We start from the raw sequence: 27,368 nt of genomic DNA, 5'->3' as shown, positions 1-27,368 counted from the left end.
CAGTAGCAGCGTCCTTTACCGCGGTCGCTGGCTCCCCGCTGGTTGGTGGCAGGCCTCACCCTCCAGCGGCGGCAGACGGAAGAGTAGGTGCTGAGGCAGGGCACGCTGCACAGCGGACGGCCGCGCCTGCGCATCACAAAGCCCAAGCTTCTCGGCACTGCGCAGGCGCAGCCCGTCCCGCGGTGCTTGTGTTCCGCGGAGACCCGCAGTTGAGAGGTCAGCTGTTTCCACTGCAGAGCTCATTCTGTTCCAACTCCCTGCGACGGGCACCCTTTTCTAGAATAGTTTTATATCTTATTTGCTCTCCTCAGTCTTTCAACCTTACAGGTATGACAAAAAAAAAAAGAAAACCAGAATTTTAGAGGGACCTTACTGATGAGGAGAGAAAGAGAAACCAAGACCAGAGTAAACTCCCACAGGGCTTCTTGCACTCCTGCAAAACATCCAAGTCCACAGATCCCTTTTCAGTTTGACAATTGCACATGTAGAATCTAACAGGCCCTGTAATTTCTCCATATTCCAGCATAAGCAAAGTCACGCTGCTTTCTGCATCCTATGGTGTTGCTTACCTTACGTCACTTTTAGGCACACCAGAATAGCAAATTTTTCTTGTAGGAATGGGGCAATGCTACACAGCAATGTCTTCATACTTGTCAATAAACGGCATCTCGGCACAGTTGCTAACCTTTAAAATATTGCTGTATTTTAAATTTAGGTACAGGTTTTTTTTTCTGTCTGCAGCTGAGAATTAAAACTCTCACACATCTTGTTAAGGAGCGAAGAATGGGGCTGACTGAAGAATAGGGTGAAGAATGGGGCTGACTGAGGAACAGGGTTGTAAATAAGTAACTTCAAAGACTTTAGGCTTTGTTAGCAACTATAGAGAAATGACTAAGATAAGCTTTGCCAGAACCCCCTCGTGGTCACTCATAACGATCCTAAACGCAGTGATGAAAAAATAACCACCAGGGGTCCCAAAGCCCACCACCACGTTTTAGTGCGCATGCGGGAGGGATCCTCTCGACGTATGATGTAATGTATGTAACCTAATGAATATGTATATTTAAGGACAATATAATCACAGCCCGGCGTCGCAATAAATAATACCGGCTTGTCAACTTAAACTTTGTTGGCGAGTTCCTGGAGATTTCTCCGAATCTGGACTATTTCTTAATAATATCTGGCACTGTTACTACTGATCATTAATTTAAAAGCAGCATCAAACCTTAATGCTATGCTGTGGCTGTCTCAACAGTCCCCCCATAGCCTCAGATAGATATGGCTAACGAAGGAAAGCAAAGGGGTTGGAATACATATCACAGGAGGACACTCAGGGGTCTGGGGTTTTTGTGCTTTTTCACAGAGATGAAGGCAAAGTAGGCACATCAAATTGCTACCATCAGTTCTCTGGAGGTTGTAGAGAACTGGATCCTCCTAAGAGGTACACAGGACAAAGATGAAAACAAAGGACAAGATGAAAACAGTCACACATGACATCAAGTTTTCCTTAATTTCACGTGACATTAAGTCACATGATGTTATGTGACTTGATTCCAAACACAAGCAAAAAATCCTCTGTGATTGCATTTAAGGACAGCAATGGGCTGTCTGAGGAGGCTGCAGAATTTCAATCCATGAGGATTTTCAGACCGCAGTGTTCCAAACGTTGAACACCATGTTCTCAGGGCATTAGCCTTGTTCTGAGCAGAAGACTGGGCTACATAATCTTCAGAGATCCCTTTTTACTGTATAATTCCATTAAACAAAACAAAGAAATTACAGGACAAACCTTTTGACTGGGCTTATGGACTAGGTATCTCCTTCTTCTCCTCACTGGTTGTTAATAAAGCAGCTACTTCAAAGAAGAAAAGGCATTTCAGCAGTTACACAAGTTTGTTTTCTGTTATTTGCAGTGTCTTCCCCAAAACAATGACAGCTTGAAAGCACAATGTGCTGCTTATTTTTAAATTTGACTTAGGTGAAGATAAGACACAAAAAAAACCCCAGCCTTCATAAGACTGATTTGTATTTTCTGGCATGCTAACACTCGCAGGCCCTTGTTCTCATGGGGGACTTCAACCACCCTGGTATCTGTTAGACTGACGGTACAGCCCGGCACAAGCAATCCAGGAGGTTCCTCTACTGTGTGGGAGACAACTTCCTACTGCAAGTAATAGAGCAGCCGACAAGGAGAGGTGCCATGCTTGACCTAGTGCTCACCAACAGGGAAGGGCTCATTGGAAATGTGACTTCAGGGCAGCCTTGGCTGAAGTGATCATGAGATGGTCGAATTCGAGATCCTCTGGAGAGTAAGAAAAGCATGCAGCAAGCTCAATGTCCTGGACTTCAAGGAACCTCCTTAGTAAAGTACCATAGGAAATAGCCCTGAGCAAGGGGGCCCAAGACTATTGGTTGATATTCAAGGATCACCTACTACAAGCTCAGGAGTGTTGCATCCCAACCAGAAGGAAGTGCAGCAGGAGGGCCAGGAGACCTCCTTGGATGGATAAGGAGCTGCTGAGGAAAATTCAAAGGAAAAAAGAGGCTTATAAAAGGTGGAAGCAAGGACAGGTGGCCTGGGAAGAATACAGGGATGTTGTCTGGGAAGCTAGAGACCAGGTTAGGAAAGCAAAGGCCCAGTTAGAATTAAGCTTGGCTAGGGATGTTAAGGATAATACGAAGGGATTCTATTGGTATGTAGCAAATAAAAGACAGACTAGGGACAATGTAGGCCAACTCCGGAAACCATCAGGAGAACTGGCTACCCTGGATTTGGAGAAGGCTGAGGTTCTGAATGACTTCTTTTCCGCAGTCTTCACTCACAAAGGCTCTGACCACACCACCCAAGTCTTGGAAGACAGACAGAGGGACTGTGAGAATGGAGACCCTAGGCCCACTGTAGGAGAAGATCTGGTTCGAGACCATCTTAAGAACCTGAACGTACACAAGTCCATGGGTCCTGATGAAATCCATCTGTGGGTCACAAAGGAGCTGGCGAATGAAGTCGCTAAGCCACTGTCCATCATACTTGAAAAATCATGGCAGTCAGGTGAAGTTCCTGATGACTGGAAAAAGGGAAATATAACCCCCATTTTCAAGAAGGGGAAAATGGATGACCCAGGGAACTATAGACCAGCCAGTCTCACCTCTGTGCCTGGCAAAATCTTGGAGTAGATACTCCTGGAAGCATTCTAAGGCACATGAAAAACGAGGGGGTTGGTGACAGCCAGCATGGCTTCACTAAGGGGAAATTCTGCCTGACCAATTTGGTGGCCTTCTATGATGGGGCTATGGAACTGATGGACAGGAGTAGAGTGGCTGACTTCATCTACCTGGACTTGTGCAAAGCGTTCGACACTGTCCCACATGACATCCTTGGTGTCTAAATTGCAGACATCAGTTTGATAGATGGACCACTTAGTGGACAAAGAACTGGCTGGATGGCCGCATGCAAAGAGTTGTAGTCAATGGCTCAATGTCCGGCTGGAGACCAGTAACGAGTGGTGTACCTCAGGGATCGGTGTTGGGACCGGTCTTGTTCAACATCTTTGTCACTGACACAGACAGTGGGACTGAGTGTGCCCTCAGCGAGTTTGCCGATGGCACCAAGCTGTGTGGTTCGGTTGATACGCTGGAGGGAAGGAATGCCATCCAGAGGGACCTTGACATGCTTGTGAGGTGGGCTGATGCCAACCTCATGAAGTTTAACCATGACAAGTGCAAGGTCCTGAACCTGGGCAGAAGCAATCCCAGGCACAGCTACAGGTTGGGCAGAGAAGAGATTCAGAGCAGTCATGAGGAGAAGGACTTGGGGCTGTTGGTTGATGAGAAAATGAACATGAGCCGGCTTCAGTGTGTGCTCGCAGCACAGAAAGACAACTGTATCCTGGGCTGCATCAAAGGAGCATGACCAGCAGGTCGAAGGAGGTGATCCTGCCCCTCTACTCTGCGCTTGTGAGACCTCTCTTGGGAGTACTGTGTGCAGTTCTGGTGTCCTCAACATAAAAAGGACATGGAACTGTTGGAACAAGTCCAGAGGAGGGCCATGAGGATGATCAGGGGACTGGAGCACCTCCCGTATGAAGACAGGCTGAGAAAGTTGAGGCTGTTCAGCCTGGAGAAGAAAAGGCTGCGTGGAGACCCCCCTGAAGGGGGCCTATAGGGATGCTGGGGAGGGACTCTTCATTAGGGACTGTAGTGATAGGACAAGGGTTAATGGGTTCAAACTTAAACAGGGGAAGTTTAGATTGGATATAAGGAAGAAATTTTTACTGTAAGGGTGGTAAGTCACTGGAATGGGTTGTCCAGGGAAGTTGTGAGTGCTCCATCCCTGGCAGTGTTCAAGGCCAGAGCCTTGCACGGCATGGTTTAGTGTGAGGTGTCCCTGCCCATGGCAGGGTTGTTGGAACTAGATGATCTTAAGGTCCTTTCCCGCCCTAACTATTCTATGATTCTATGACTCTGTAAGTGATAAGAGTTTTGAAAAGACATAGGGTCTACTTGTAATGAAAGTTCATTCCAGACAGGGAAGTATCCAGGACTACATCATATGCAATAAAATAAAGTTTTCTGGCAACAACACTGTGAACACCACGAATTCCAGGGTACAGTTACAGCTAGGAGCAACTGCCCTATGTCTAGTCACACACCTTTTGTGTAGCCATGCAATGATCACAGAACACAGATTCGTTACGGTTGGATCATCTCATTCCAACCCCTCTGCCATGGGCAGGCAAGCTTCATCCTAGCCCATGCTGCTCAAGACTCCGCTCAGCCTGGCCTTGAAACTGCCAGGGATGGAGCATTTATCACTTCTATAGGCCTTCTTCCAGTGCCTCACCACCGTCACAGTAAAGAGCTGTAAAGAAATGATGTTGCCATAACCTTTCTTCTGTGGCCTGTCAGTTCCTATCATCAATTTTGCTATTTAAATCATACCATACTTCAGCTCTTTTGAGCAATTTCAGGGGAGTAGAGCTGGCTATATGTGGTTGCTCCTTCTCCTTTGCTTCATTTACAGAAGGGATTCGCTACCTGCTCGCTTAAACGAGGACCTCGTTCCTCGCAGCGATGTTCCCGGCCGCCCCCCTAAGCTTCACATCAGTCCCAGCAGTGATACAGCCCGCAGCAGGCCGCAGGGAGAGGCCGCTTCTGTCCCTCCCCTGTGCCAGGGTTCCTCAGGAACAGAGGGCTCACCCCGGCCAGGCGGCACCCCCACCTCCATTTCGTGAAGCGGCTGCGAAGGCCGACAGAACATGGCTCCCGAATGCTCCCCACCACCTCACCGCTGCGTGAAGGGCACTTCCCCCCGGCACAAGGGCGGCGGCGGAGGTGGGCGGGGTGCCACCGCCCAGCGCGGCCGTAGGTGGGCGGTCGGACGGCGCCAAAGGCGGAGCGTGTTATCTTGCCGTCGTGCAGTCGGGGCTGTGGTGGCTGAAGGGCGGGAGGTTTCACCATGACCGCGGCGATTAGGGAGTGGTTCGACCGATTCCTGCACGAGAAGAACCGCATGACCGCTGTGCTCGAGCATATGGAGAGCAAGACCGGCGTCAACCGCGCCTATATTGCCATCGGTGAGCTCCCACCGCTCCACCCCCATACTTCGCGGGTCTCCTCAACGCTTGAGGTCTGGGGTCGCCGCGTATGGGGTGAACGGAGCGGCCGATGGCGGTGGCTGCGTCCTTCCCCCCCCCCCCCCCTTCCCCCGGCACCGTGGAGCAAGTGGGCGGCTGCCAGCGTTAACGGTTGTCTGCTCTCTCCTCTCCCGCGTAGCTATCGTCGGGGCGGTGGCCGTGTACCTGGTGGTGGGCTACGGCGCATCCCTGCTTTGCAACATCATCGGTTTCGGCTACCCCGCCTACGTGTCGTGAGTGTCGCAACTCGTGCCCCTCTGGCCGCTCTGGCGCCATGTGTTAGTCTTGGGGGAATCACTGCCCTGAGCTGGAGCGCGGTCTGTCACGGTGGACCACGCTCAAAAATGCTTCTCCCGCCTACCCCTTTCCCTTAGAATATATAGGCGCAAGGTGCTGAGTAAAAAAAGAGGCTTCTTCCATCTGGCAGGTGCTGTGTAATAAATTAGAGATGGGAGATGCTGGGTAGTTTCCACACTTGAAAACCAGTTCCTGAGGCGCATTATGTTTTTGCGTTGAGTTCTCAGCTTCGTCACGTTAAGTACGAAGGTGGATTGCTGTGTTGTAGCTGCTGCTAGTAACAGGAGGGAGAATGGTTGGAATGGTAGTTGCTAAAACTCGCACTGGTATTTTTAGCTGAGGACACTTCCAGGTACGCAGGAAGGTAGTGGTGCAGTGTCAGTATATATTTGGTATGAAGCACTGGTAACTGTAACGGACCAGAGACACGGATGCGTTAAAAGAGTGCTGTTTACTCCAAAACCACCGCGCTGATGAGAAGGTGGAAAGGAAGACACTGTAGCTCCTCTTGGGGGTAAAAGACTTAAGAATACTTGATTTTTCAAAGCCTTGTTAAGATGTTTTTGTTTTAAGAATATCTGGTTTCTTTCAAGGGGCATTACGCTGTTGTGAGATCAAAATGAGTTTCATGTTCGTTAAAACCACAATGGGGTGTGTTCCAGAAGACTTCCTAAATGTACTGAATAAAAACCTGTGTAGCTGGACAATTCATAAAATGGAAGTCCTTCCCAGCTACACTGCCATATTGTTGAAACTCAGTGCTTGCCTTTTGCATAAACTTATATACAGCCAGCAATTTTAAAAAAGTAACTAGCAAACTAGCTCCTGGGCAATACAAACCAGGTTCCTCCACTTTGGATTTTTTTTTTGTTTGTTTTTTTGGTGGGTTTTTTTGTTGTTTTTTTTTTTTGGTTGGGTTGGTTTGTTTTTTTCTGTAGACTTTCTTGAAACATGTTCTGGTTGTGATGCTTTTATAAAATGCTGTTTGAGGTGAGTACAGATTTAACAGATTATAGGCCAAGAACTCTGGAGAAATTTGGGCTAATTTCTGTAATGCCATGTTTAGTGAAAAGATTAGTTGAAAGGTGTTTTTTCATTAAAATCTGAAAATGAAAATCAGCCAACAAAGCTGATAGTTGTGTAGGAATTTTATGTTTGTGTGCTGTTTTGTCTGACTTAGGTTACTTTTAAACTGACAGTTATTAAAAATCTCATTTCAATTTTTTAATTTGTTTTAAAACTGGTTTGGGATTATATTTTTAAATATAATAGTTGCCATTATGCAACTACAGTGAATAAATTGATAATGAAGAGCTGTGTAGCCTCAAAGCACATGCCCCTCTGTGTCTTCTCTGCACCCATGCTGCATCTGCAGGCTTGCAGGCAAAAGCAGTGCATGTTGGAAAACACTACAACGCTTATGTACCTGCTCTGTACTTGGGAAAGAAGAAAGACGAGGGGATGAAGCCTCACAGACAGTAGCAAATCAAATATGAAGAATGAGGTTTTATCTTCCCTTTTTTTTCCTTCCAAATCTGGAATTTTTTTCTCTTATTGTTTTGTAGGGTGTCTACCCTTTTTCATGTTGGAACGTGATTTTTAAATGTATGTTAATGTGAAAAGTTACTTCCGAGATGTTAGTATTGTGGGGTGGGATTTTTTTTTTGTGGTTGTTTTGGTTGTTTTTTTTTTTTAAGTAATGGGTGCATATGCCATTGTCCTTAGCTACAAATTTTAGTTAAATAAAAAAACATGATGTTATTTACAAAAACAGAACTGACATAGTATTCATGTGTTTTTTCCAGTGGATGCTCAGTTAATGCTTCCCTTTAGCTGTCCTTTTAATGCAGAAATATTTTGAGGACAAAATTGCAATCTTGGATGGAAGTCTGATTTAAAATGCATGTGATGTGTTGCATGCCAGTGTCATTCATTGTTTCAGCTCATGAAGCAGCCTGCTAACAGCACAGGTAGGCTTCATCCCCTCCTCTTTCTTCTTTCCCAAGTACAGAGCAGGTACATAGTGTTGCAGTGTTTTCCAACATGCATTGCTTTGCCTGCAAGCTTGCAGATGCAGTGTGGGTGCAGAGAAGACACAGGAGGACATGTGCCAGTGCATACGTTTCACCGTCCAGGTCAGCTTCCCATTTTTAGGAGCGAGGTGTGTGAACTCAGGATAAGCAGCCCTCGCCAGTCTGTGCGGTGTTAGGGAGTCAGTCTGCTATCTCCTGAGGTGGCTTTCAGTCTGGGGTCAAATATGGGCTGCCTGACCATGAAAAAGAGCAAGAATCCTCTTTGGTGATTACCCTTCTTTGACCACATGGGTTTCATTTTGTTTTGGTCCTGCCATGCTACTCTCCGTGCCTGTTGTAGGATCTCTATCCTGATGCTGGGCTAAGCTACAAGGAGATAAAGCTGAATTACCAGAAGTCATTCCTGCTGAATCACCAGAAGTCGTTCTTGCTGCTCAGGATTGTATACTGCTATCAGGGTGCTGCCAAGTGATGTCCCCCATGCTCGTCAACCATCAAGAGCCAAAGCTTAAAGAACACTAGCCAGGGTGGTTTGTTTATTCCTCTCTTCTATTTGGCCTGTCCCCCGTGAACAGATAGCTGAAGAGCCTGCGGTATGAGCTAACAGTAGTGAGATTTGCTTCCTAGCATTGGGCAGAAAACAGCTTTCGGCTGTTTTCATCAGCTGCAAACACCCTCAGACAGCTTTTACTGTAAAAGCTGTGGCTTCTGGAAGAGGTCAGGAGTTCTAAACAGAAATATTGTGCAGGTTGTTAGTTTGATATATATGCAGGTGTTTTAACAGTGGATCCAAGCCTGAAATGTCTCAGGTACTGGAAAAAAAAAAAAAGCAGACTACTCTTCCCCAGTAAGCTTTCTTTCTTCTGTTGTGAGTTAGATCAGTGTGTCATTTCCACATTGTCAGTGACTGAATTTAATGTGAAAAGCAACAAAGTACTAGGTCAGGCTTCTATTTAGCAGAAAAGACAGTCATGAAGGAGTGGGACAGATGTCTGTTTTCTGGAAGAGAGATCACCTTTCTTTCCTTACAGTTGTTTAAAATGGCAGACAGCTACCAGATGAGTAACCCTTTAGGCGTGTTATAAATTAGGATTTTAGTTCTGGGATACCTTGGTCACAGTAGTTACTGTTAATCTCAGTGCTTCCCTAAAAGAAAATATATATGGGAAAGAAACTCAGAGAAGGATGCTCAGCTCAGGTTTCAGCCTGTTCACACATGCAACAAGGGTATTTTTGCAGATGTACAGATGTATGCGTGTCCAGCCTTGCATAAATCTCCCAGGTTAATGCCTGTTACAGTTTCAGGCAGGCGCAGCTACTATTTCCTTTCTCCTACCCCCGTCTATGTTCACCTCCAATTTTGCTTTCTGTAAGTCTTTAGTGGTTTTATGCACAGAGGGGTGTCTTCTCTATCAGTACAGAATCTTTCAAAAAACCCAAGTCTTCTATGCCATGTCATCAGCAAGGGTCCCTAATGTAGGTGAAATTAAGCAGTAGTTTCCCAAGTAAACATGACCTGTTTCCCACTACGTCAGACAGTCTGGATTAAAGTTTGTTATGAAACACTAGTCTTAGTCCCTAAAATTCTGATTAGTGCTATGTGATGGAATAAAATAATTAGTTCTAAGTTGAAACCTTGTATTTGTTTGCAGGCTTTTGGATTTGCAGCAGATCAGTTTTGAAAAGTTTACCACAGATGATAAAAGCTACTCTTCATACTTCTAGTGAGCTTTAGCTGGACAAGGTGATTTTCAGACTAGTAGATGGAAGAAGTGAGTGTTGGCAGTATATAAATAATGTTGTAAATTTTTTCACTGCTTCTTCAAAATGCCCAGAGCTAGCTGTTTAAATACAGCTTCACCCATAGCCAGTGGTGGTTAACTGCCTCAAAAAAAATGTAAGAGCATGCAAGCAGGAAGGGAGCCTTTGATGACTAAGAAATGGGTGCAAAGGATTGGAAAGTTCAGAAGTGCTGTCATATTGGATTTAAAAATTGCAAAGATGAAAACAGCTTTGGGCAGTACAGTGTCTGAACTTACTACTGGTGTCTTCAGGGTAGAAAAGCAATATAGTACAGTCATACTTAGGTTAATTTTATGCTGTTCAGTTTAGCAGCATTTACAAACAGGAAACAGTCTAGATTGATTGTAGAGAAGTATAAATACTTAATTCAAGTTTTTATTTGAATATTGTGGTGTCTTGAGCCTGTCCCCTAGTTCCTTTCTCTCTTCCGTACCTCTGAAACAGGAACACTGCATTTCTTTGGTCACAGTTGTTTAGAAAACGTAAGTCATGCCTGTATTTGTGGAGAGCTAGCACAGCACATCTGCCCTCTCTTAGCAAGTTTTGCGGAGAATGCTTAATTTTTCCCCTTACAGAAAATGTTGCATGATATGCTAATATTCACAAGTAATTTTCTAAAGCTGCTGCTTTATAAAAGCAATTTGAGGAGATGTAGTGTATCTAACCAGATTCATAATGCTCAATATGAATATAAGTAGAACGTTTTCAAATCTGGCTGCCCTCACACTGTTTCCTCTCTGACACCGTTTTCATGGAGCTTCAGACACTAGAAAGTATATTTTGACTTTTTGTATATGTTCTGCCAAATGAGTTCCTCCAAACATCCTTTCTTTCTTTCAGGTTTTTCAGGTTTCAGAGTGCCTTTTAAAAGACGCCTTATCTGTGGACTGGATGAGTGATTTGCTCTCCTTTCTAGAGATAGCAAGTGGTTAGATACAAGAGATACTCTTAATATTATGATGGCTGTAGGAAAATTTTAGTTTATCTTCCGTGTCCTAAATGTAGGTAAAAAAATTTTAACATCTTTGTTTTACAGGTAGAGTCACACTCTGAATGAAACTAATTGGAAGGTTTGCAGTTTATAATTGATGTAGATAATATTTTTAGGGACTGCAGATATGCTTGATGCGTAAATGAAGGCATTTTAAAGACTTTCTTGGTCAAGATACACTGCAGTACTGTAAATTGCGTGTTCTCCTGTCTCTTACTGTGTTGACCTCTAGTGACTTGGAGTAAAAAATAACATTAAAAAAAAAGAAAAAAGTGCATGGTTAGTAGTTGCATTTCTTGTTTTCCTGTTTGTTTTGTTTTGGTGATGTATTCCAGTTACATTTTCAAAGTCTTTCTTCACAGCTGAGACTACCTGTGACACAGGAGAGCTAGCAACAGCTTGCTGTCCCAAAAGAAAGTCTACTTGTTACTATGCATACAATGAGAAAGATGCACAATTTTAGATGAGCATAACAAGCATTTCCTTCAGCTGTTAGGAAAAGAAATACAGACTTCCTTCTGGTGGTCTGTGAATGCTACATAAAACTTTTATTTTTAAGAGAAATAGCAGAAGTTTGTTGCTGCACAGCACACATAAAGGAAATTCTTCAGGTCTCTGCAAACCAGCCTCAACCCAGAAGCAAGTCCTGAGCCTGAAACTTGAATCTCTGTCCTGTTCCCTGATGAGACAATTTTGAAGTTACAGTCAGTAATTAAAATTGTAGGACTTCTGTTTCTAGTTTGAAAAACCTCCTCACATAGTGATTACATGGAAACAGCATTTTACCAAGATGGGTCTGAAAGCACTGCACTGTAATTTCATGCTTTATTGTACATTTGTATAAATTCAGGCAGTACTATAATTCTTTTGTCCATATTGGAGTAAACGGAAATGAAAAGCTGTAGTTGAGCTGTAACAAAATTATGCTTGAACTATAGTCTTCACAGTGCAGCATAGGCTGACAGGAAAATAAAACTCTTCTTTCTGTATTGTTGTAAGCACATAGCAGGGACCCAGGTTTTTTCATTTGTTTACAGTACTGTTTGAACTCTGTGCCTGCACCCTTAACAGGAACAGCTGTGGAGAGGCAACCAAAGCGTGTGAAATACTTTTTTTCTGTGTAACAAAAGTGGCTGTCACTAGTAGAGAATCCTTTGCATGTGGCTTTTCCCAAAGCTCCCTCATTACATGCTCCCTCATTACATGCTCCCTCATTACATGCTCCCTCATTACATGCTCCCTCATTACATGCTCCCTCATTACATGCTCCCTCATTACATGCTCCCTCATTACATGCTCCCTCATTACATGCTCCCTCATTACATGCTCCCTCATTACATGCTCCCTCATTACATGCTCCCTCATTACATGCCACTTCTTTTTGTCAATATGTTCAGGAAAGACAACCTGGAAGACTTCTGTAGTACAAGATGGGATTAGACTTTAAAACAGGGTTTTTAGGCTCTAGCAGGCAGTGTAGCAGTACTGGTCTAACTGCTGATGTGGAGAAGTACAGCCAACAGTAAAGCTGGTAAAGCTAAGCTTGAGACTACATAGAGAGGTGAGCACTGCTGAAGGCCCCGGTGACTTTCCTTGCCCTTGGAGGAAATCTCCTTTCTAGAGAGAGTGTATGGATGGCTTCTTCAGAGGTGGAGAGATGAAGGCTGTTGGAGCTCCTGCTGCACAGCACCACCTGCATTGCCCAGCCTTGTGTAGCAGAACAAGCTGGACTGAGGCATTGATGCATGTTAATCCCAGCAAAAACAGCTGTGTGAGTGCATGTTTAGGCGAAGCTGTTTTTAACCTGAGTCAGAACTGGGGAACTAACTCATCATGTGACCCTACACATAGTTGTTGCAAAAGACGCAGGCCAAGAACTAGCAGAGAGCAAGGAAATGAAGATTGCTGCTTTTTTTTTGGCAGGAATCTAGCTTTGTGCCAAGTTAACATGCAGTATGTAAGACTCCCTTCACTGATGAGCCAAGTGGCATGTGGTCCTTTTGTTCCCTCAGTCTCTGTTTGCTTTGAAGCAACTATCATATTGTCATATTTGGAGCACCTGTCATATGTTGTCTTCTAATAATATCTGTCCCTGCACAGAGAGTGAGCACCCCTTGCTCACCCTACCAAGAATTTCTTGGATTTGTCTGCTGCTGTCTTCTGGATACACAAAATTTTGAGAGAGGGGAGATGGTAGAATCATGCTGCAGCAGTTGCATAAGTGCATTTGGCAGGAAAATGTTTTCAGTATCAGCAAATGTATGACTGCTGTTGAAGTCAGTAATGAGGAAGAAAGATGGAAGACTGAAGGCTTTTAACTGATGGGTGAAAATGTGTAAGAACAGTAAAACAAATACAGATATGCAGGTACTTGTTTCACTGAAATGATGCAAGATGTCATGGAGGCAGCCTGCCACAGTGAGTCTGAAATGAGGATGCACCAAACTTGAGGAAGTCTGTCTTCCAGTGGAGTGCTGATGCCACAGGGATGTCTGAACAGATAGCTAGAAGTAAATTATTTTTGAATTACTGCAATGTGCTGTGAAGAGTTGGGGCAGACCAGTAAGTATAAGCTCTAGAACTAGAGTTTTTTTAAATGGGGGAAAAAAGGGATTATGCTTGGCTAATAGGGTCACAATTATGCTTGCCTACTTATTTAGTACAGCGCTTACTAGAAAAGTTAACACAGGATGTACAGAATTTTCCAGTCTTCCCTAGGCAGAACATGAGCACTGGGTTTAATGGAGGCTAATCTATTTTAAAGTTGTAAATTTATTTATACAAGAATCATTATGTACTTTGCAGGATTTGAGCAATCACTTCAAATGAGAGTAAAGCAAGAATATTTGTCATCTATTTATTTCTAGATTCCAGATGTGAACTTGGCTCAAAAAAAACAAAACAAAAACAGAGCACCCCAAACTCATAACTGGTGTGCTTGTAATACTCTTATTCCGTGAGTATTCTACATGTGAATTAACTCTAAAAATTATTTGTTATGCCAAAGCTAATTCAGGAGTGTCTCTTCTTGTAAAAGAGTTGATGTTTTGGTTGAAATCAGTCAGATGGTTTAAGTGAAAGAATTCAGCTTGGCAGCTTACTGAAATTGGACCAGTATCTGTTACTATCAGGTAAGAGGATAAAGTAACTGTACTTGATCTAGAGTTCAATTTGACTGATTCTGGGATGCACACAGTCAAAATTGAGCTGGCCCTTGTAACCATGTAGCTGATATGAGCCCTGGGCTACTGGGGAGCATCCATTCTTTCTTGCTGGCATTACCAGTTAGTGGTGTTACTGAGGAGCAGATCTGGCTAAAAATGAGGTTTTTACTTAGGTCACCATCTGTCTTCATAAGTTGCAGTGCTGGCCCACAAAGGCCGTTTCACTGCTGGACAGGCATCTGTTGTTAAAATAACTGAGCTGTGCTATTTACCATTTAGTTTACTGGAAACTGTTCCTAGTGACTGCTTTTACCTCCCAACAGGCAGAACTACTGTATGTCATTGTTTGAGACTTTCTTTAATCTACAGTTAGTGTGTAAGTACCATATAAAATCCTTTGTGACATATTACTACTTGGCATTAGCATGGAATGTAGTCAAATCAGTATTAGAAAAACTTACGAAAACTAGCAGTATATTTTTTTTAAATTTGAAGGTACGGGCTTTGGCTGCTCCTTCCTTTGTTAGGAAATCTTAATGTTATGTACTAATGAGACTGACGTATTTGTTCTTGCAACACATAAATAACCATTAGAAGAAGGCTGTCCTAAGGCTGGTTGTATTTATTGCCAGAGCCTCTTGAGCTGTATCTTTTCATTTATTGATGGAGATTGTATTTTGAATATCAGCCTGATTGATTCATGGTATAACATGGAAAAGAATAAAATGTTCTTGGTTTGTAGTAACATATATGTTGATGTATTGTGCAGAGCAATATACTAATAACATATAGAATAAGTTACCTAGGGTAACATACAGAATAACTTAAAGTCTAATTAGGGTTACAAATGGATAAAAAAAAACCCTAACACACTATCCATTCAGATACTCTGCATAACTTACTGTACTTGTTCTTGAATAAGGACTATTTTCTATGACTTAGTATTGAAATAGTGTGTAAGTAGCAAAGGATGGAGATCACTTTTGCCCTCTTTTTTAATAGGAACATGTTAGATTGAATTTCCACTGGCAGTCTCAGCTGAGGCACACATTTCCCTTTCAGAGACAGAATATTTGTAAAATTCTTGCCTTGCCTTCAGTGATAACCTTGATTCACTGACGGCCCTGCTGTATCCTGGTTTTCCCTTCCTTCCCTCCCACTAATTTGGAGGGAGTCATTGCTAACAAATGCAGTTTGCTCTTCCTTCAGAGGTGACCCTTAGCAGGTGTGGTGGAGGGCTGCCACCTGAGCTTGTCCCATGGTGCATACCTAGATCAGACCATTACAGAAAAGGAGGGATATGTGCTGTTTCCTACAGTGTGCAAGAAAGCACCACATGTGGATTTAATGCTGTATACAGATGGTTAAATCAGATAGGGTTTTGGCTAACTGTACTGCTGCTTGTGACTGACCAGGAAAGTGTCTTTTTTTGTGTATTCCCTCCAAATAATCACCTTCAGGAGCTAAGGAGAAGATAGTGAACCTTCAAAGAGAGCACACCCATGTCAGTGCATTTAGGAACTCTCAAAGGCCATCCCTTGTTACAGGAGAGAAAATAACACGGTGATAACACCGTCTGCCCTTTGCCACAAAATTGAAGATTCTGAGCTTTTTATGAAAACTGCTTTTCATGATTGCTAAGATGACCTAATAATGCTAAAAAAAACCAATGCTTCCTTAAATCCATGGGTGGCTTCAGATGATGACTGGAAAACAGAGCGTTGGTGGTTTCATTGCAAAGGGTTCTTTCACAGATACCAAGCTAGCATGCGTGTGGTGGTAAAATGAGCCTTTTGCTGTATGCCTCAAATGGAGATACCAGCAGAACCAGAGAAATTCACCTGATGAACCTACAGCAAATTTTTCCTAACACTGAGAAGCTTTGGCATTAGTTCCTTTCTCCATTTATCCACCACTCTAACTTCTGTACTAGTCACTTGAACTTTTTCTTTTCCTCCAGAAATACAATTTCAGACCTTGAAAATAGATTAATAGCCCTCTACCTTACCTCTTATGTTGTTTTCGTTTTGTTCGTTTGATTGGTTTTGTTCGGGGGGGATTTGGTTTGGGGTTGTTTTTGTAGGATCCCCTCACCTGGTGGTATTGAAATACCTGAGAGGTGGGGGCACAGAAATGTGGTTCATAGTGGGAGCGCAGAAGCATCTGAAGTTGGCACTGCCTTTGAGCAGGTTGCCTGGACTACTGTTTCCCAACACTGTGGTGTTGGTACAGCAGTAAGCAGACCTGCTGGCGTCCACCTGTAGAAAACCTGTTCTTCTGGTTGTGCTGATGCACCTCAATAACAGTGCCTTATTTTGCATAATGAGATATGGCAAGGGCTATTGCTTTTCTCATTGCAGAACCTTCCTGGCTAGCCACATGCTAATGGAAATAATGCATACATTAAGTATCGGATCCTCATACTGCATTTCATATTCAGTCCAGAGGCTACACAAATTCCCTCATGTGTTTGATGGGTTTTGCCAGTGCTTTTGCTGCAGTGTAAGACGTGTCATATGATGGATATTTTTTCTCCTCTTCCCCTATCACCTTAATTTACAGATACAGGAACTGACTGATTCAAAGAGTTTCTCAATTCACAGACCAGGAAACGTACTCGCAGTCAGCCATCTATATGGTTTCTATTTTGTAAACCACCCTAACTCTCGGTCTTTTTTTATGGACTAAAAGAAAACTGCGCATTTGATATATTCCACAGAGGCTGCTTCTGCAACAGTATTGATGATGTTAAAGGAATAAGTTATAAAAGAATTAAACCTAAATTCATTAAACAGTCTACAGATTAATTCTGCAGCATGAGTGGAGAGGACAAATTCTTTTCAGTACTCTTAAGATTCATATTATTAGGCTTACAGTAGCTAGCATTTCCACCTAAAACTTCTTACGTTGCTAATCAGGAACATAGCAAGCCCAGAGTCTCCATTTCATTACTTTTACTGAAGGAAGCACATGTATGTCTTTCTTCCAACTTAGTATTTTTAGAACTGTGTAAACTTGAACTGCATTTTCCTAACAGCTGGAGAACAAAAAAAAACAGTCATTATGCAGGAAGCCCAAGACTTTGTAAGAGGTTGCGCCACCCTGATTTTAATACTGTAGTCTATATCAAGATGTGCAAGTTCTGTAGGAATGGATTTATAGAGCAGAACCATTGGGGATGCAGATGCATCCTCTGTGTACAGGGAGTTGCTGTAGGCAAGACGAAGAAGCACTTGGTCTGCAAACGCTTCTCTTAGAAGTTAAAGCAAATCTTACAGTTTAGTTTTGCAAAGCAGAGTCCAGCTCATGTGCATTATAAGTAAAGGTATTTGAGATACACTATGGGACGCTGAACTAGATTTAAAACTTTTATCTAGATGCTGTCTGCACCAGGAGGTGTGATCTGCATTAAAGCTTCATTTAAAATCTATTTATTAGAGCTAACACTATAAAGAAACAGAGAATAGTATAGACAATCATAAATTCCTGTAGATGCTGGGAACCTCAAGTTGTGCAGCACTGAATGGATTTCCAATCCACATGCAGCAACAGACCTCATCTGTAGGCAAGGTTACCTCATTTTGATAATACAAGCTGTAGTAGGATTTTTCTTTCAAGACAATAACGCTGTTCATCATTCCTACTGTCAGAGAATGTTTGCTGTTAGATACAGGCAATGCCATGCAGATGGTATAATTACTGGTACCCAGGGGGAGCTGCTGTGGGGATTCTCTCTTTTGGTGAGCTTACTGGGTTTATCCTGTGATCAGGGAATTTGCAGTGCAGCACAGCACAGGCCTGTAAGCCAGGGGATTCTCTCTTTTGGTGAGCTTACTGGGTTTATCCTGTGATCAGGGAATTTGCAGTGCAGCACAGCACAGGCCTGTAAGCACAGGCCAGGGATCGCTCAGGTTAACTGTTACATGGGTCACTAATGCTTTGATGTACAATAGTCTTTTGGTCAGGAGTGCCAGAATGCATTCAGAACTGGAACTGGTCAAACGTTACCCTCTCTTCTCTATCTTATGAACTGTCTCATAAACAAGGTCATCATATTTATGGTTTTTTGAGGTTTTGGTTGGTTGGTTGGTTTTGTTTTTTTTGGGGGGGGTTGGTTTTTGTTGGTTTGTGTTTTTTGGTTTGGGTTTTTTTGTGTTGTAATCACAGAGCTAGAATTAGCTTGAGTATCTTCTTTTTGATATCTGATGTATAGGGAAAAACTTTGCTGTTCAAAGATCTTGGGCATACTGTTTTTTCTGTAGAGCATACAGAGTAATGAAATCTTGAGGATTGGTATGTAACCGTTACAGATGAGACAGATGCTATTGATCTGCTCACTTGTTTTGTTTTCCTTGCAGAATCAAGGCAATTGAAAGTCCCAACAAAGATGATGACACACAGTGGCTGACTTACTGGGTTGTATATGGTGTTTTCAGTGTAGTGGAATTCTTTTCCGATATCTTTCTGTTCTGGTTCCCTTTCTACTACATGATAAAGGTATGTTAGTTCGTGTGACCCCTCTTCTAAAATGAGACCTTTGGCATAACTAATTTAATGTCTTCAAGAGTGGATAGACGACAGGAGACTCCCTTGGAACCATTCCTGGTTAAGACCATATTTTAAGATGCTGGTTATATGTAATTTATCACTAAGAAAGTGATCTGTTTACAACTGATGTTGTAAGGCAAGAGGGAAAGTTGGGATGGGTGGCAGGGAAAGATCTGCTATGTTTAAAAGGAAAGAAAGGGTGGTATGTGACCTAGAAAATTTATATAAACATCTGTTTTGGTACACTTCAGAAGTAGTAAGTGAGAATAAATCTGTAACTGCAAAAGGTTTTTTTCTTGACTAAGCAGTACAACCAAAATGACAATTTCCCTTTTCTTAGGCAAGGAAAGGGAAATTTCAATTTTTCTCAGTTTCAGAGGAAGTTGGGTTTATGGCTGAGGGATTTCCCAAAACAAAGGAGAACTAAGTAACATCTTTTATATATTGGGGCAACTTGAATAACTATCAGTAATTGGCCAGGTATTCTTTAACAGGAAATAAAATATGTTTCTCAGTTATTAATGAAAGATACCAGCATCAGATAGTCCTATTTATTTGTTCCATAATATTAAGTTCCAGATAATGGAAGGTTTTGAAAATTGATATCCCATCACTTTTTGCCTTTATTTTCTTAGACTTTCCTTAATGATACCGCCTCAGTTGCTACTTAGAAGTGCCAAATTTTACTGCATGCTGAATGATCTCTCTTAGTTCATTGAAATGTTCCTGGTAGGCATTCTCACTGATGGATGCTTTGAAAAACTTTTCTTTGTCCTCTTTAAGTCTTTCAGTTCTGACACTGTGATCAGACAGTTGAAGAATCTTAAGGCTTGCCTAAAACGATAGTAAATTGGCGTAGCAAAATCTTTTGTAGAAGGTGGTTGTTAACCCCAGGAATCAGCGATCCTTTTCAGAGTGACAGCCGGTCAGGATGTATCTCCAGTTGCAGATAATACCATAACTGATTTTCTGTAGGCCAAGGGAAATGATAAATGGCCTTAAAAAGGAATAGCAATCTCCTCAAAAAACAGTAGGTATTTTCTTCAACTAATGTGCATGAAAGGGATCAGTTTTACTGTGGTGTGCATTGCAGTGAAGACAAAGCCAAAGTTTTACAGGTATGCCGATCAGTACCTACAGAACATTCAATCTCAGTATCACTTATCTGAGGAAGAATAGAACAGAGATAATTCCAAAATATCCGGAAGGTTTGCCTGAAGGAGACTGCAGTTTTCATAACTGAAAAGGGATTTTATTCTATCTTACTTTCCCCCCTTCCTTTTTGTTAAATCAGAACCTTTCTTTTAAAATAACCTCTCTTGACTTAAATCACCTTGTAGTGGTTCAATAGTCATTTAGGAGTTTCTTGTGTAATATCAAAACAAATATTTGGATGTGGTTTTATCTTTGTAGTTTTACAATGGGCAATTAAAAGTACGAGGGGAAGAAGAGAAGACAAATCTCTGATTAGGCACAGTGAAAATCTGAAAGCATACTGTAATGGAACTGGTTTCTAGGAAATGCTTCTGCATGATGCAGTGTACTGGAAACCTCATAAATAAATAAGACTCTGCTTATATTTTTTTTAATGACTTTCAGAAAGTCTAGCACTTGCATTGAAACATCTCTTCAGCTGCTGTAGATATCCTTTGAAAGCTGAAAAACTCCTGAAATACAAGATTTAAATAAGTGCTACTGTATTTAAATTTAGACTTTAAAGTTGATTATAGTTTTATTGTAGTTTAAATTATTAGTTTGGGTTTTGCTACTTAAATTAGCTAATTGTGTGGTGGTTCTGGTTTTTGTTGTCTTTGCAGGGGGGCTTTTTTGTTTCGTTTTTCAGGAGGAGGATTTGAGTTGTTGTTTTCTCCCTCTTTCCCTCTCCTCCCAGAAGTGTGTAGAAATCCTCAAACATTTAATCATGTCTAACATAAAAACAAAGCACGTTTTGGCTGAGGCTGGGATAGTTTTCTGTTTTGAGAAAAGGTGGTCTGTGAAAAGCTGTTCTGCCTTTTCTGGAAAGGCTTTTAACATGAAATAATATTGTACTATTTGTGTCTGGAAAGAACTGCACAATTGCTGAGAAAAATTTATTAATTTTGTTGTCACTTCATCTTGTAAAGTGTCTCTGTATATGCTTTCAGAGCTTGAGCATGGTTAGTTATGGCACTTCCTGTCCTTTAAATGTTTTGATCATCTTTTCATAATCATCTTTGTACTGTGTATGATAGTGGAACTGAAACCAAATAAAAGTGCTTCAGTAGTAAAGACAGATATTTGTAATACATGTAATAGCTGTCTTTCCAATCCCCTTTGTAAAATGCAGAAATACTACCTCACAGACTGTGCTATTCATTGCCACCACCTCCTTCCCCCCCCCCCCCCCCAATAAGATGGTGCTATAAAAGGTATACCTAAACTGTGCAATCTAAAAGCATTACACTTGTATATGTGCCATGTGTAGCATGGATATATCTTTCTCCATTGTCACTTTAGCTCTGGGACGCGCACAGTTGCATTCTTTCCACCACTGAATTTTCAAAGCAGGGAGGCAGAGAGGAGATATTGTTTTGGCTGGACTTTAGTGATTTTGGGACCTAGACCTTCAGTCAGGTATGTGCCACATAGTTTAGAAGTAGTTAGAGGGACTGATGTTTTGTCTGATTAGGTTTTCATAGAATCATAGAATAGTTAGGTTTGGAAAGGACCTTAAGATCATCCAGTTCCACCCCCCCTGCCATGGGCAGGGACAACTCACACTAAACCGTGCCACCCAAGGCTCTGTCCAACCTGGCCTTGAGCACTGCCAGGGATGGAGCATTCACAACTTCCCTGGCCAACCCATTCCAGTGCCTCACCACCCTTACAATAAAGAACTTCTTCCTTATATCCAACCTAAACTTCCCCTGTTTAAGTTTTAACCCGTTACCCCTTGTCCTATCACTGTAGTCCCTAACGAAGAGTCCCTCCCCAGCATCCCTATAGACCCCCTTCAGATACTGGAAGGCTGCTATGAGGTCTCCACGCAGCCTTTTCTTCTCCAGGCTGAACAGCCCCAACTTTCTCAGCCTGTCTTCATACGGGAGGTGCTCCAGTCCCCTGATCATCCTCATGGCCCTCCTCTGGACTTGTTCCAACAGTTCCATGTCCTTTTTATGTTGAGGACACCAGAACTGCACACAATACTCCAAGTGAGGTCTTGTGAGAGCAGAGTAGCGGAATGGGATCACCTCCTTCGCCCTGCTGGTCACGCTCCTTTTGATGCAGCCCAGGATATAGTTGGCTTTCTGTGCTGCGAGCACACACTGAAGCTGCCTCATGTTCATTTTCTCATCAGTCAACACCCCCAAGTCCTTCTCTGTAGGGCTGCTCTGAATCTCTTCTCTGCCCAACCTGTAGCTGTGCCTGGGATTGCTCTGACCCAGGTGTAGGACCTTGCACTTGTTAAACTTCATGAGGTTGGCATCAGCCCACCTCACAAGTGTGTCAAGGTCCCTCTGGATGGCATTCCTTCCCTTCCAGCGTATCAACCAAACCACACAGCTTGGTGTCATCGGCAAACTTGCTGAGGGCACACTTAATCCCACTGTCTGTGTCAGTGATAAAGATGTTGAACAAGACCGGTCCCAACACCGATCCCTGAGGTACACCACTCGTTACTGGTCTCCAGCTGGACATTGAGCTGTTGAGCGGCCATCCAGCCAGTTCTTTATCCACTAAGTGGTCCATCTATCAAACTGATGTCTCTAAATCTCTATATCTTTTGTGCTTTTACGTTTCACAAAAAAAAACCCCACAAATGCGCTATAGAAGAGAAGGCCTCATAGCAGCCTTCTAGTATCTGAAGGGGGCCTATAGGTTTGCTGGGGAGGGACTCTTCATTAGGGACTGTAGTGATAGGACAAGGGGTTACAGGTTCAAACTTAAACAGGGGAAGTTTAGGTTGGATATATGGAAGAAGTTCTTTACTGTGAGGGTGGTGAGTCACTGGAATAGGTTGCCCAAGAAGTTGTGAATGCTCCATCCCTGGCAGTGTTCAAGGCTGGGTTGGACAGAGCCTTGGGTAACATGGTTTAGTGTGAGGTGTCCCTGCCCATGGCAGTGGGGTTGGAACTGGATGATCTTAAGGTCCTTTCCAACCCTAACTGTTCTATGATTCTATGACTGATAACATGAGTTACCAGATTAGCTTTACTGCTAAAGCCCTCCTCCTTTATCCTGTTAGTACTCATGAAATTATTCCAATATAAAGATTCACTGAATGTAACTATACCGATGTGCATACTTACTGTACTGTGACCATAAAAAATTAAGGGGATGATGTGCTGTTGTAAATATGCTCAAGTCTGTGGCAGGGAGGCACACTACACCTTGTCTCCTACTCATTTCTTCTACTTAGGCAGATGTTCTTCCTTGTAGTGTGGCTTCCTGTTGTGGTGCATGGCTCCAAGTGCTTCCAACGGGGCAGAGTTTCTTTATCATCGAATTATCCGGCCTTTCTTCCTGAAGCATGAAGCTCAGCTTGACAGTGTTGTTAAAGACCTGAAGGACAAGGCTGCAGAGACTGCAGATACCATCACTAAGGAAGGTGAGGAAAAGATCATTCACTAATCACATCAAATAGGAGGAATTTCCCAGGGCAACTCTAATATTAGAATTAGGGGGAAAAACGTAAGAAGATGACATAAATTATAATAGAGAAGTTAAATTTGGATGAAGATACTAGGAAAAGAGGATTGTGGTGGATCTTTATAGGAGTTCAGTATGCTAGAATGAATGCAAGATCTGTGAGTGGAGAACATGGCTAATTAGTTTGTGTGTGTTCCCACCATACATATCACTATTAACATTCTCTACAGTGGTAGGTCCAAACATCCTTAGAAAATACCTTCCACAAATACGGTTACTGCTTAAGTTATTGTCACCTCATTAAGTTACTGTCTTCTATACTATCAGGTATTTGGAAGATCTTTGGAAGTATAGAAGAGCTGCCAGTTGTGTAGTAAAGCAAATCCTTTAACTCCAATAAACAGCAACATGGGAAATGAAGTTTTCCCATCTGTAAGTTTTTGTACTTCTTCTTCCTCTGGAGATCAAAGGATTCTGAGCCCACTCTTAAAGAAATTACTTAGGATTTTATTTGGTAAGAGTAAGTAAGCCTGTAGGTTGCTTAAGCTTTGCTTTTATTTCCTTGCACCCTGTAGTGGACCCTCATACTCAAAAATGTCTGATGACAGTTGTATGAGTAAGAGAGGGAAGTGTATTAAGTAGCTAAAACAAAGACTTATTTAAATTTAATTTGAAAGGAAATTTGTAAGGTATTTCAAAGCACTTTTAAGTCTCTGTTCTCCCAAACAATGCATGAAGTCTCATTTCCTCTTACCAACTTAAGCAGTTTTCCTGTCAGTGCTTAAGTGATCTTCATTTTTCAGCTATGCTTGGAAATTTTGCTGCATGACCTTCCTGAACCATTGTTAGACATGTATCTTAAGTAACAATCTTCCATGTTGTACATGGGATTTTTCTGTCCTCATTCCATCCCATTCTTTTTTCTACTTTCTACATATAAAGATTTGCACATACATATATTTTTTTAAGACATGCACATAGGTATACATGTACATAAACATAGATTAGCATTATTCCAGCCCTATTTCATCATCTTGGTAGTACAGTTGCTGTAAACCTGTATGTCCTAAACCTTACGAGAAGCGCTGTGTGACTGACAACTGTTACATCAACAAGTCTGTGCTGTTCATTGTTCTGTCCTTGCTTATGGTTTATTTTTTTAAATCTTAATATAGTTTTATCACTGTATGTGTATACAAAAGCTGTGATTTTCTGTGATGTCTCATTTATGACTTAAAAGGGTATCTTTTTTTTTTTTAATGTAGCTCCAGAACACTGAATAAACCACTTAGTCTATTGGCTTCTAAGATTAAACTTGCTTTTACTTTCCTGCAGCCAAGAAAGCAACAGTGAACTTACTGGGTGAAGAAAAGAAGAGCACTTAAGCTATTAACTGGATAAAGCTTCCCTACCACCTCTTTTATGAAGCTTGATGTTACTTGGAACTGTGGTATACATCTTAATAATATTGCCTTGGAAACTTTTGATATATTAAAGGAGTATGTTCTAAGTTTGCTTACCACTTTTCTGTGTCTGACAGAAAGTAAGCGTTTTTATTTAAAAGCAATGCAGCGGGCAGCATCTGAAGCTTAATGAACATAGTTTACTCATCTTCATGAAGAAGAAATCTTTCAGTAATCTCTCTGCTTTAACATAAATAAAAAGTATATATCCCACAGGCTCTGCACTTTGGTTGTCTCTTTGTGTGTAATTACTCATCATGCTTCAACTGTTGTGCATCTGGTAACATGAAGCTACTGTATAAGGAAAATACTAGTCTGAATGGGTCTTCTTGAATATACAGGGAATTATGATGAGAGATGGCATAATGGATGTATTCCCCTCCACCAAAGTTGTAAATGATGAAATTACATGTTCTAGGCACCTGATGACAGAAATTACTCACTATTGCATGTTTTGTTGTAACACAGTATTTGGTAAAGTGTGTGTATTCCTAAATGGATAGATACTAAATACAGGGAAGAATAACTTCATTCAAGTGATCAAGGTTATATTAGTGTGAAATAATTTGCCAGAAAGAGATGTATTAAATTGCACAGGATAGCACAAGATGACTTAAGTACACCTCCTTGCCTCTTCTTGATAAATAAAGTTGTCATCTAATAGGGTGCCTTTCAGAATCACTTTCAAAATCAAAACTACCTTTTGCTAAGGAGCAATACTATTCTAAACACTTTTTCCTAAAGTTCTGTTGAAATACTAACTGCCTTGAGTGCCAGTCTGCAGAACCACATCATTAATGGGATGGACTGGCCTTCAGGAGCCTTTTCTGCTCATAAAAATCTGCAGTCTCTTCTGACTGTACTAAGAGTAACTTTTCATGACCACTGAAACTTCCTGAATAGAGATGCTTTGTTTCTGCTTGATAATATACCTGACCAATCAGTAAGAATGCAGCCAAAGTTATTAAGAGAATAAAGGGCTTTTTGTAATCAATAGAAAATATTTTAGATATAAACGTGTATTCAATCTTCCACACCGCAGACTTTTCAACAGATTCAGCATGAATTACTGAAATCTCCTAGTTCTCATCTCCATGCTGAGATTTCTTTAAAGCCTACAGTAACACTATGACACTTCTTAACTCACAGAACACACAGAAGGCAAGTTTAAGGTTTTGATATGCAAAAAAAACCTGATTTCTGGTCCAGAGTCTTACATTCAAAAGATTTAAAGTATACTTTTGAAGACTAGGATTTCTGCAATAAATTGGTATATAAACATTCACTGTAAATTTTCAGACACGAGAACTGCAAAAGAATGCACCACTCAGTTGAACTCTGCAGGTAGTTTCAAATTTGAGAGCTGTATTGAAGATTTGTAGAAGTGTCTTAAGAAAAAACATTTTAAACTTTAAGCTGGAAAATGCAGCGCTTAGGGCTGTAACCTTAGATAGAGAACTGAGATCCACTGTGCATCATTTTTTGTAGGACAGCATAAGCTTTGTTGTTTGAAGGAAAAAAAAAAATCACAGCTAATAATTGTGACTTTTTATTATGACTGGATATGCTGAAGGGAATAAAAGTTTACAGCAAAGTTGTACATCTGTGAAAATCTACCATAGAAGTGGATTAATCTTGTCTTGCTTTTCTCTGTCTTAAACCCACTGCACTGTTCTGTAAGCCGTACTTAAATCCTAATGCTTCTGTTTTAAACCCTATCAGCTGTGTATTTAGAGGTCATGTGGCCAGTGTAATTTAGCTTCACCTCTTGAAAACATAAGTAATAAATAAAAATACTTAATAGTCTTACCTGATCTAGGTACGGAGTACTATGTAACATGCTTCTTTAAAACCTGCTGATAAATGTTGGACAAGCCTAACAAGGTCTCTAGCAAGAGCAGAACTTGTAATTTCTCATACTACTAAACATTTCTTCCACTTATTAATGGGGATAAACATTTCTAGGTAAGTGTTAAAACATTTTCTTACGTCTCTTCTTAGAATTTAAAAGTTAGGCTTAAAATCAAATTCTTGTCTCTACAACTTCTCTCTACATTCTTGACCTAAGCAGCTAACTCCAGTATTTCTTTGTCAGATTCCTACTTGTAGTAGAACACTGTTAATAGAACGTGATCTTGTTTGCCTTGATGCAAGTAGAAATTACTGAGTTTCTGAAGCAGAAACGTTACTCTTTCCTGCAAGTAACTCCGCTGGGTTGATCCCATCAATCTGTGCTCTTCTCACTGTCATCGTAACAATATTTATGTGCAGATGTTGGTACGCACATATACTCCCATGTGTCTGCTAAAGTTGTAATGTGTTAAATAAAAACATACAAATAAAAAAGAGATTCTTACATGAGTAGTGCAATGCCTCAGTAGTAAGATCTTAAGACTCTTACACTTCAACAAGGACAGCCTACTTTAAGGCAGAAGGTCTCTACAGGATACTTGCTCCCACCCCTTCCAACCCCCCCCCCCCCCCCCCCCCACTTCATTACTGTGGAGCTCTCAAAGCCTGAAGGAAGGATTTCTGCTTCATGACTAGATCTTGGGGAGCAACTAAGCTGTTTTACAGCTTCAGGCCTTAACCAAAGAGTTTGGAATGCAGATCTGTTCCCAACAGCAAGCACCATGAGCAGCTGCAAGCTTGATGGCTTTGCTTACTTAAGGCATCATTAAGATTTAGTGTTTAGAAACAGACAGAGGAAAAATGGTAAACTATGGGGATTTCAAAGTTTTTCTCTGGCCTGTTGATTTTCTAGTGTTCCATAAATGACCTTAACAAATAATGCTGTTGTTATTGGC

The 27,368-nt window shown here is 41.7% G+C and overlaps 1 protein-coding gene across 2 annotated transcripts; it reads left to right on the top strand.

The window, feature by feature from the left end:
* Positions 1–5,390: 5,390 nt before the first annotated feature.
* REEP5 (receptor accessory protein 5) lies at positions 5,391–26,917 on the top strand. 2 transcript variants are annotated; one of them, XR_009741471.1, is made up of 6 exons: positions 5,391–5,573; positions 5,773–5,866; positions 18,280–18,418; positions 22,889–23,057; positions 23,426–23,530; positions 24,434–26,917. XR_009741471.1 is itself a non-coding variant. In XM_061443087.1 (5 exons), exons 1-5 carry the CDS (start codon positions 5,456–5,458, stop codon positions 24,481–24,483), a joined length of 570 nt encoding a protein of 189 aa, XP_061299071.1. In that variant the 5' UTR covers positions 5,392–5,455; the 3' UTR covers positions 24,484–26,917. The 2 variants fall into 2 exon arrangements, 1 of the variants encoding a protein (XP_061299071.1); XM_061443087.1 differs by lacking the exon at positions 23,426–23,530 and having other exon boundaries at positions 5,392–5,573.
* The last annotated feature ends 451 nt before the right edge of the window (positions 26,918–27,368 follow it).

This window comes from Pezoporus flaviventris, unplaced genomic scaffold, assembly GCF_033815535.1.
Source record: "Pezoporus flaviventris isolate CSIRO_AGI_PZ_B2104156 unplaced genomic scaffold, CSIRO_AGI_Pfla_v1 ptg000285l, whole genome shotgun sequence".
NCBI lineage: Eukaryota > Metazoa > Chordata > Aves > Psittaciformes > Psittacidae > Pezoporus > Pezoporus flaviventris.
This window is presented reverse-complemented; position numbering and strand designations above follow the sequence as displayed.

Excerpts from the sequence above, each read along its gene's own strand:
- REEP5 (XM_061443087.1), top strand. The coding sequence starts at position 5,456 with ATGACCGCGGCGATTAGGGAGTGGTTCGACCGATTCCTGCACGAGAAG. Across the intron at positions 5,574-5,772 it reads CCGCGCCTATATTGCCATCG|CTATCGTCGGGGCGGTGGCC; the intron begins GTGAGCTCCCAC and ends TCTCCCGCGTAG. Across the intron at positions 23,058-24,433 it reads AGATACCATCACTAAGGAAG|CCAAGAAAGCAACAGTGAAC; the intron begins GTGAGGAAAAGA and ends ACTTTCCTGCAG.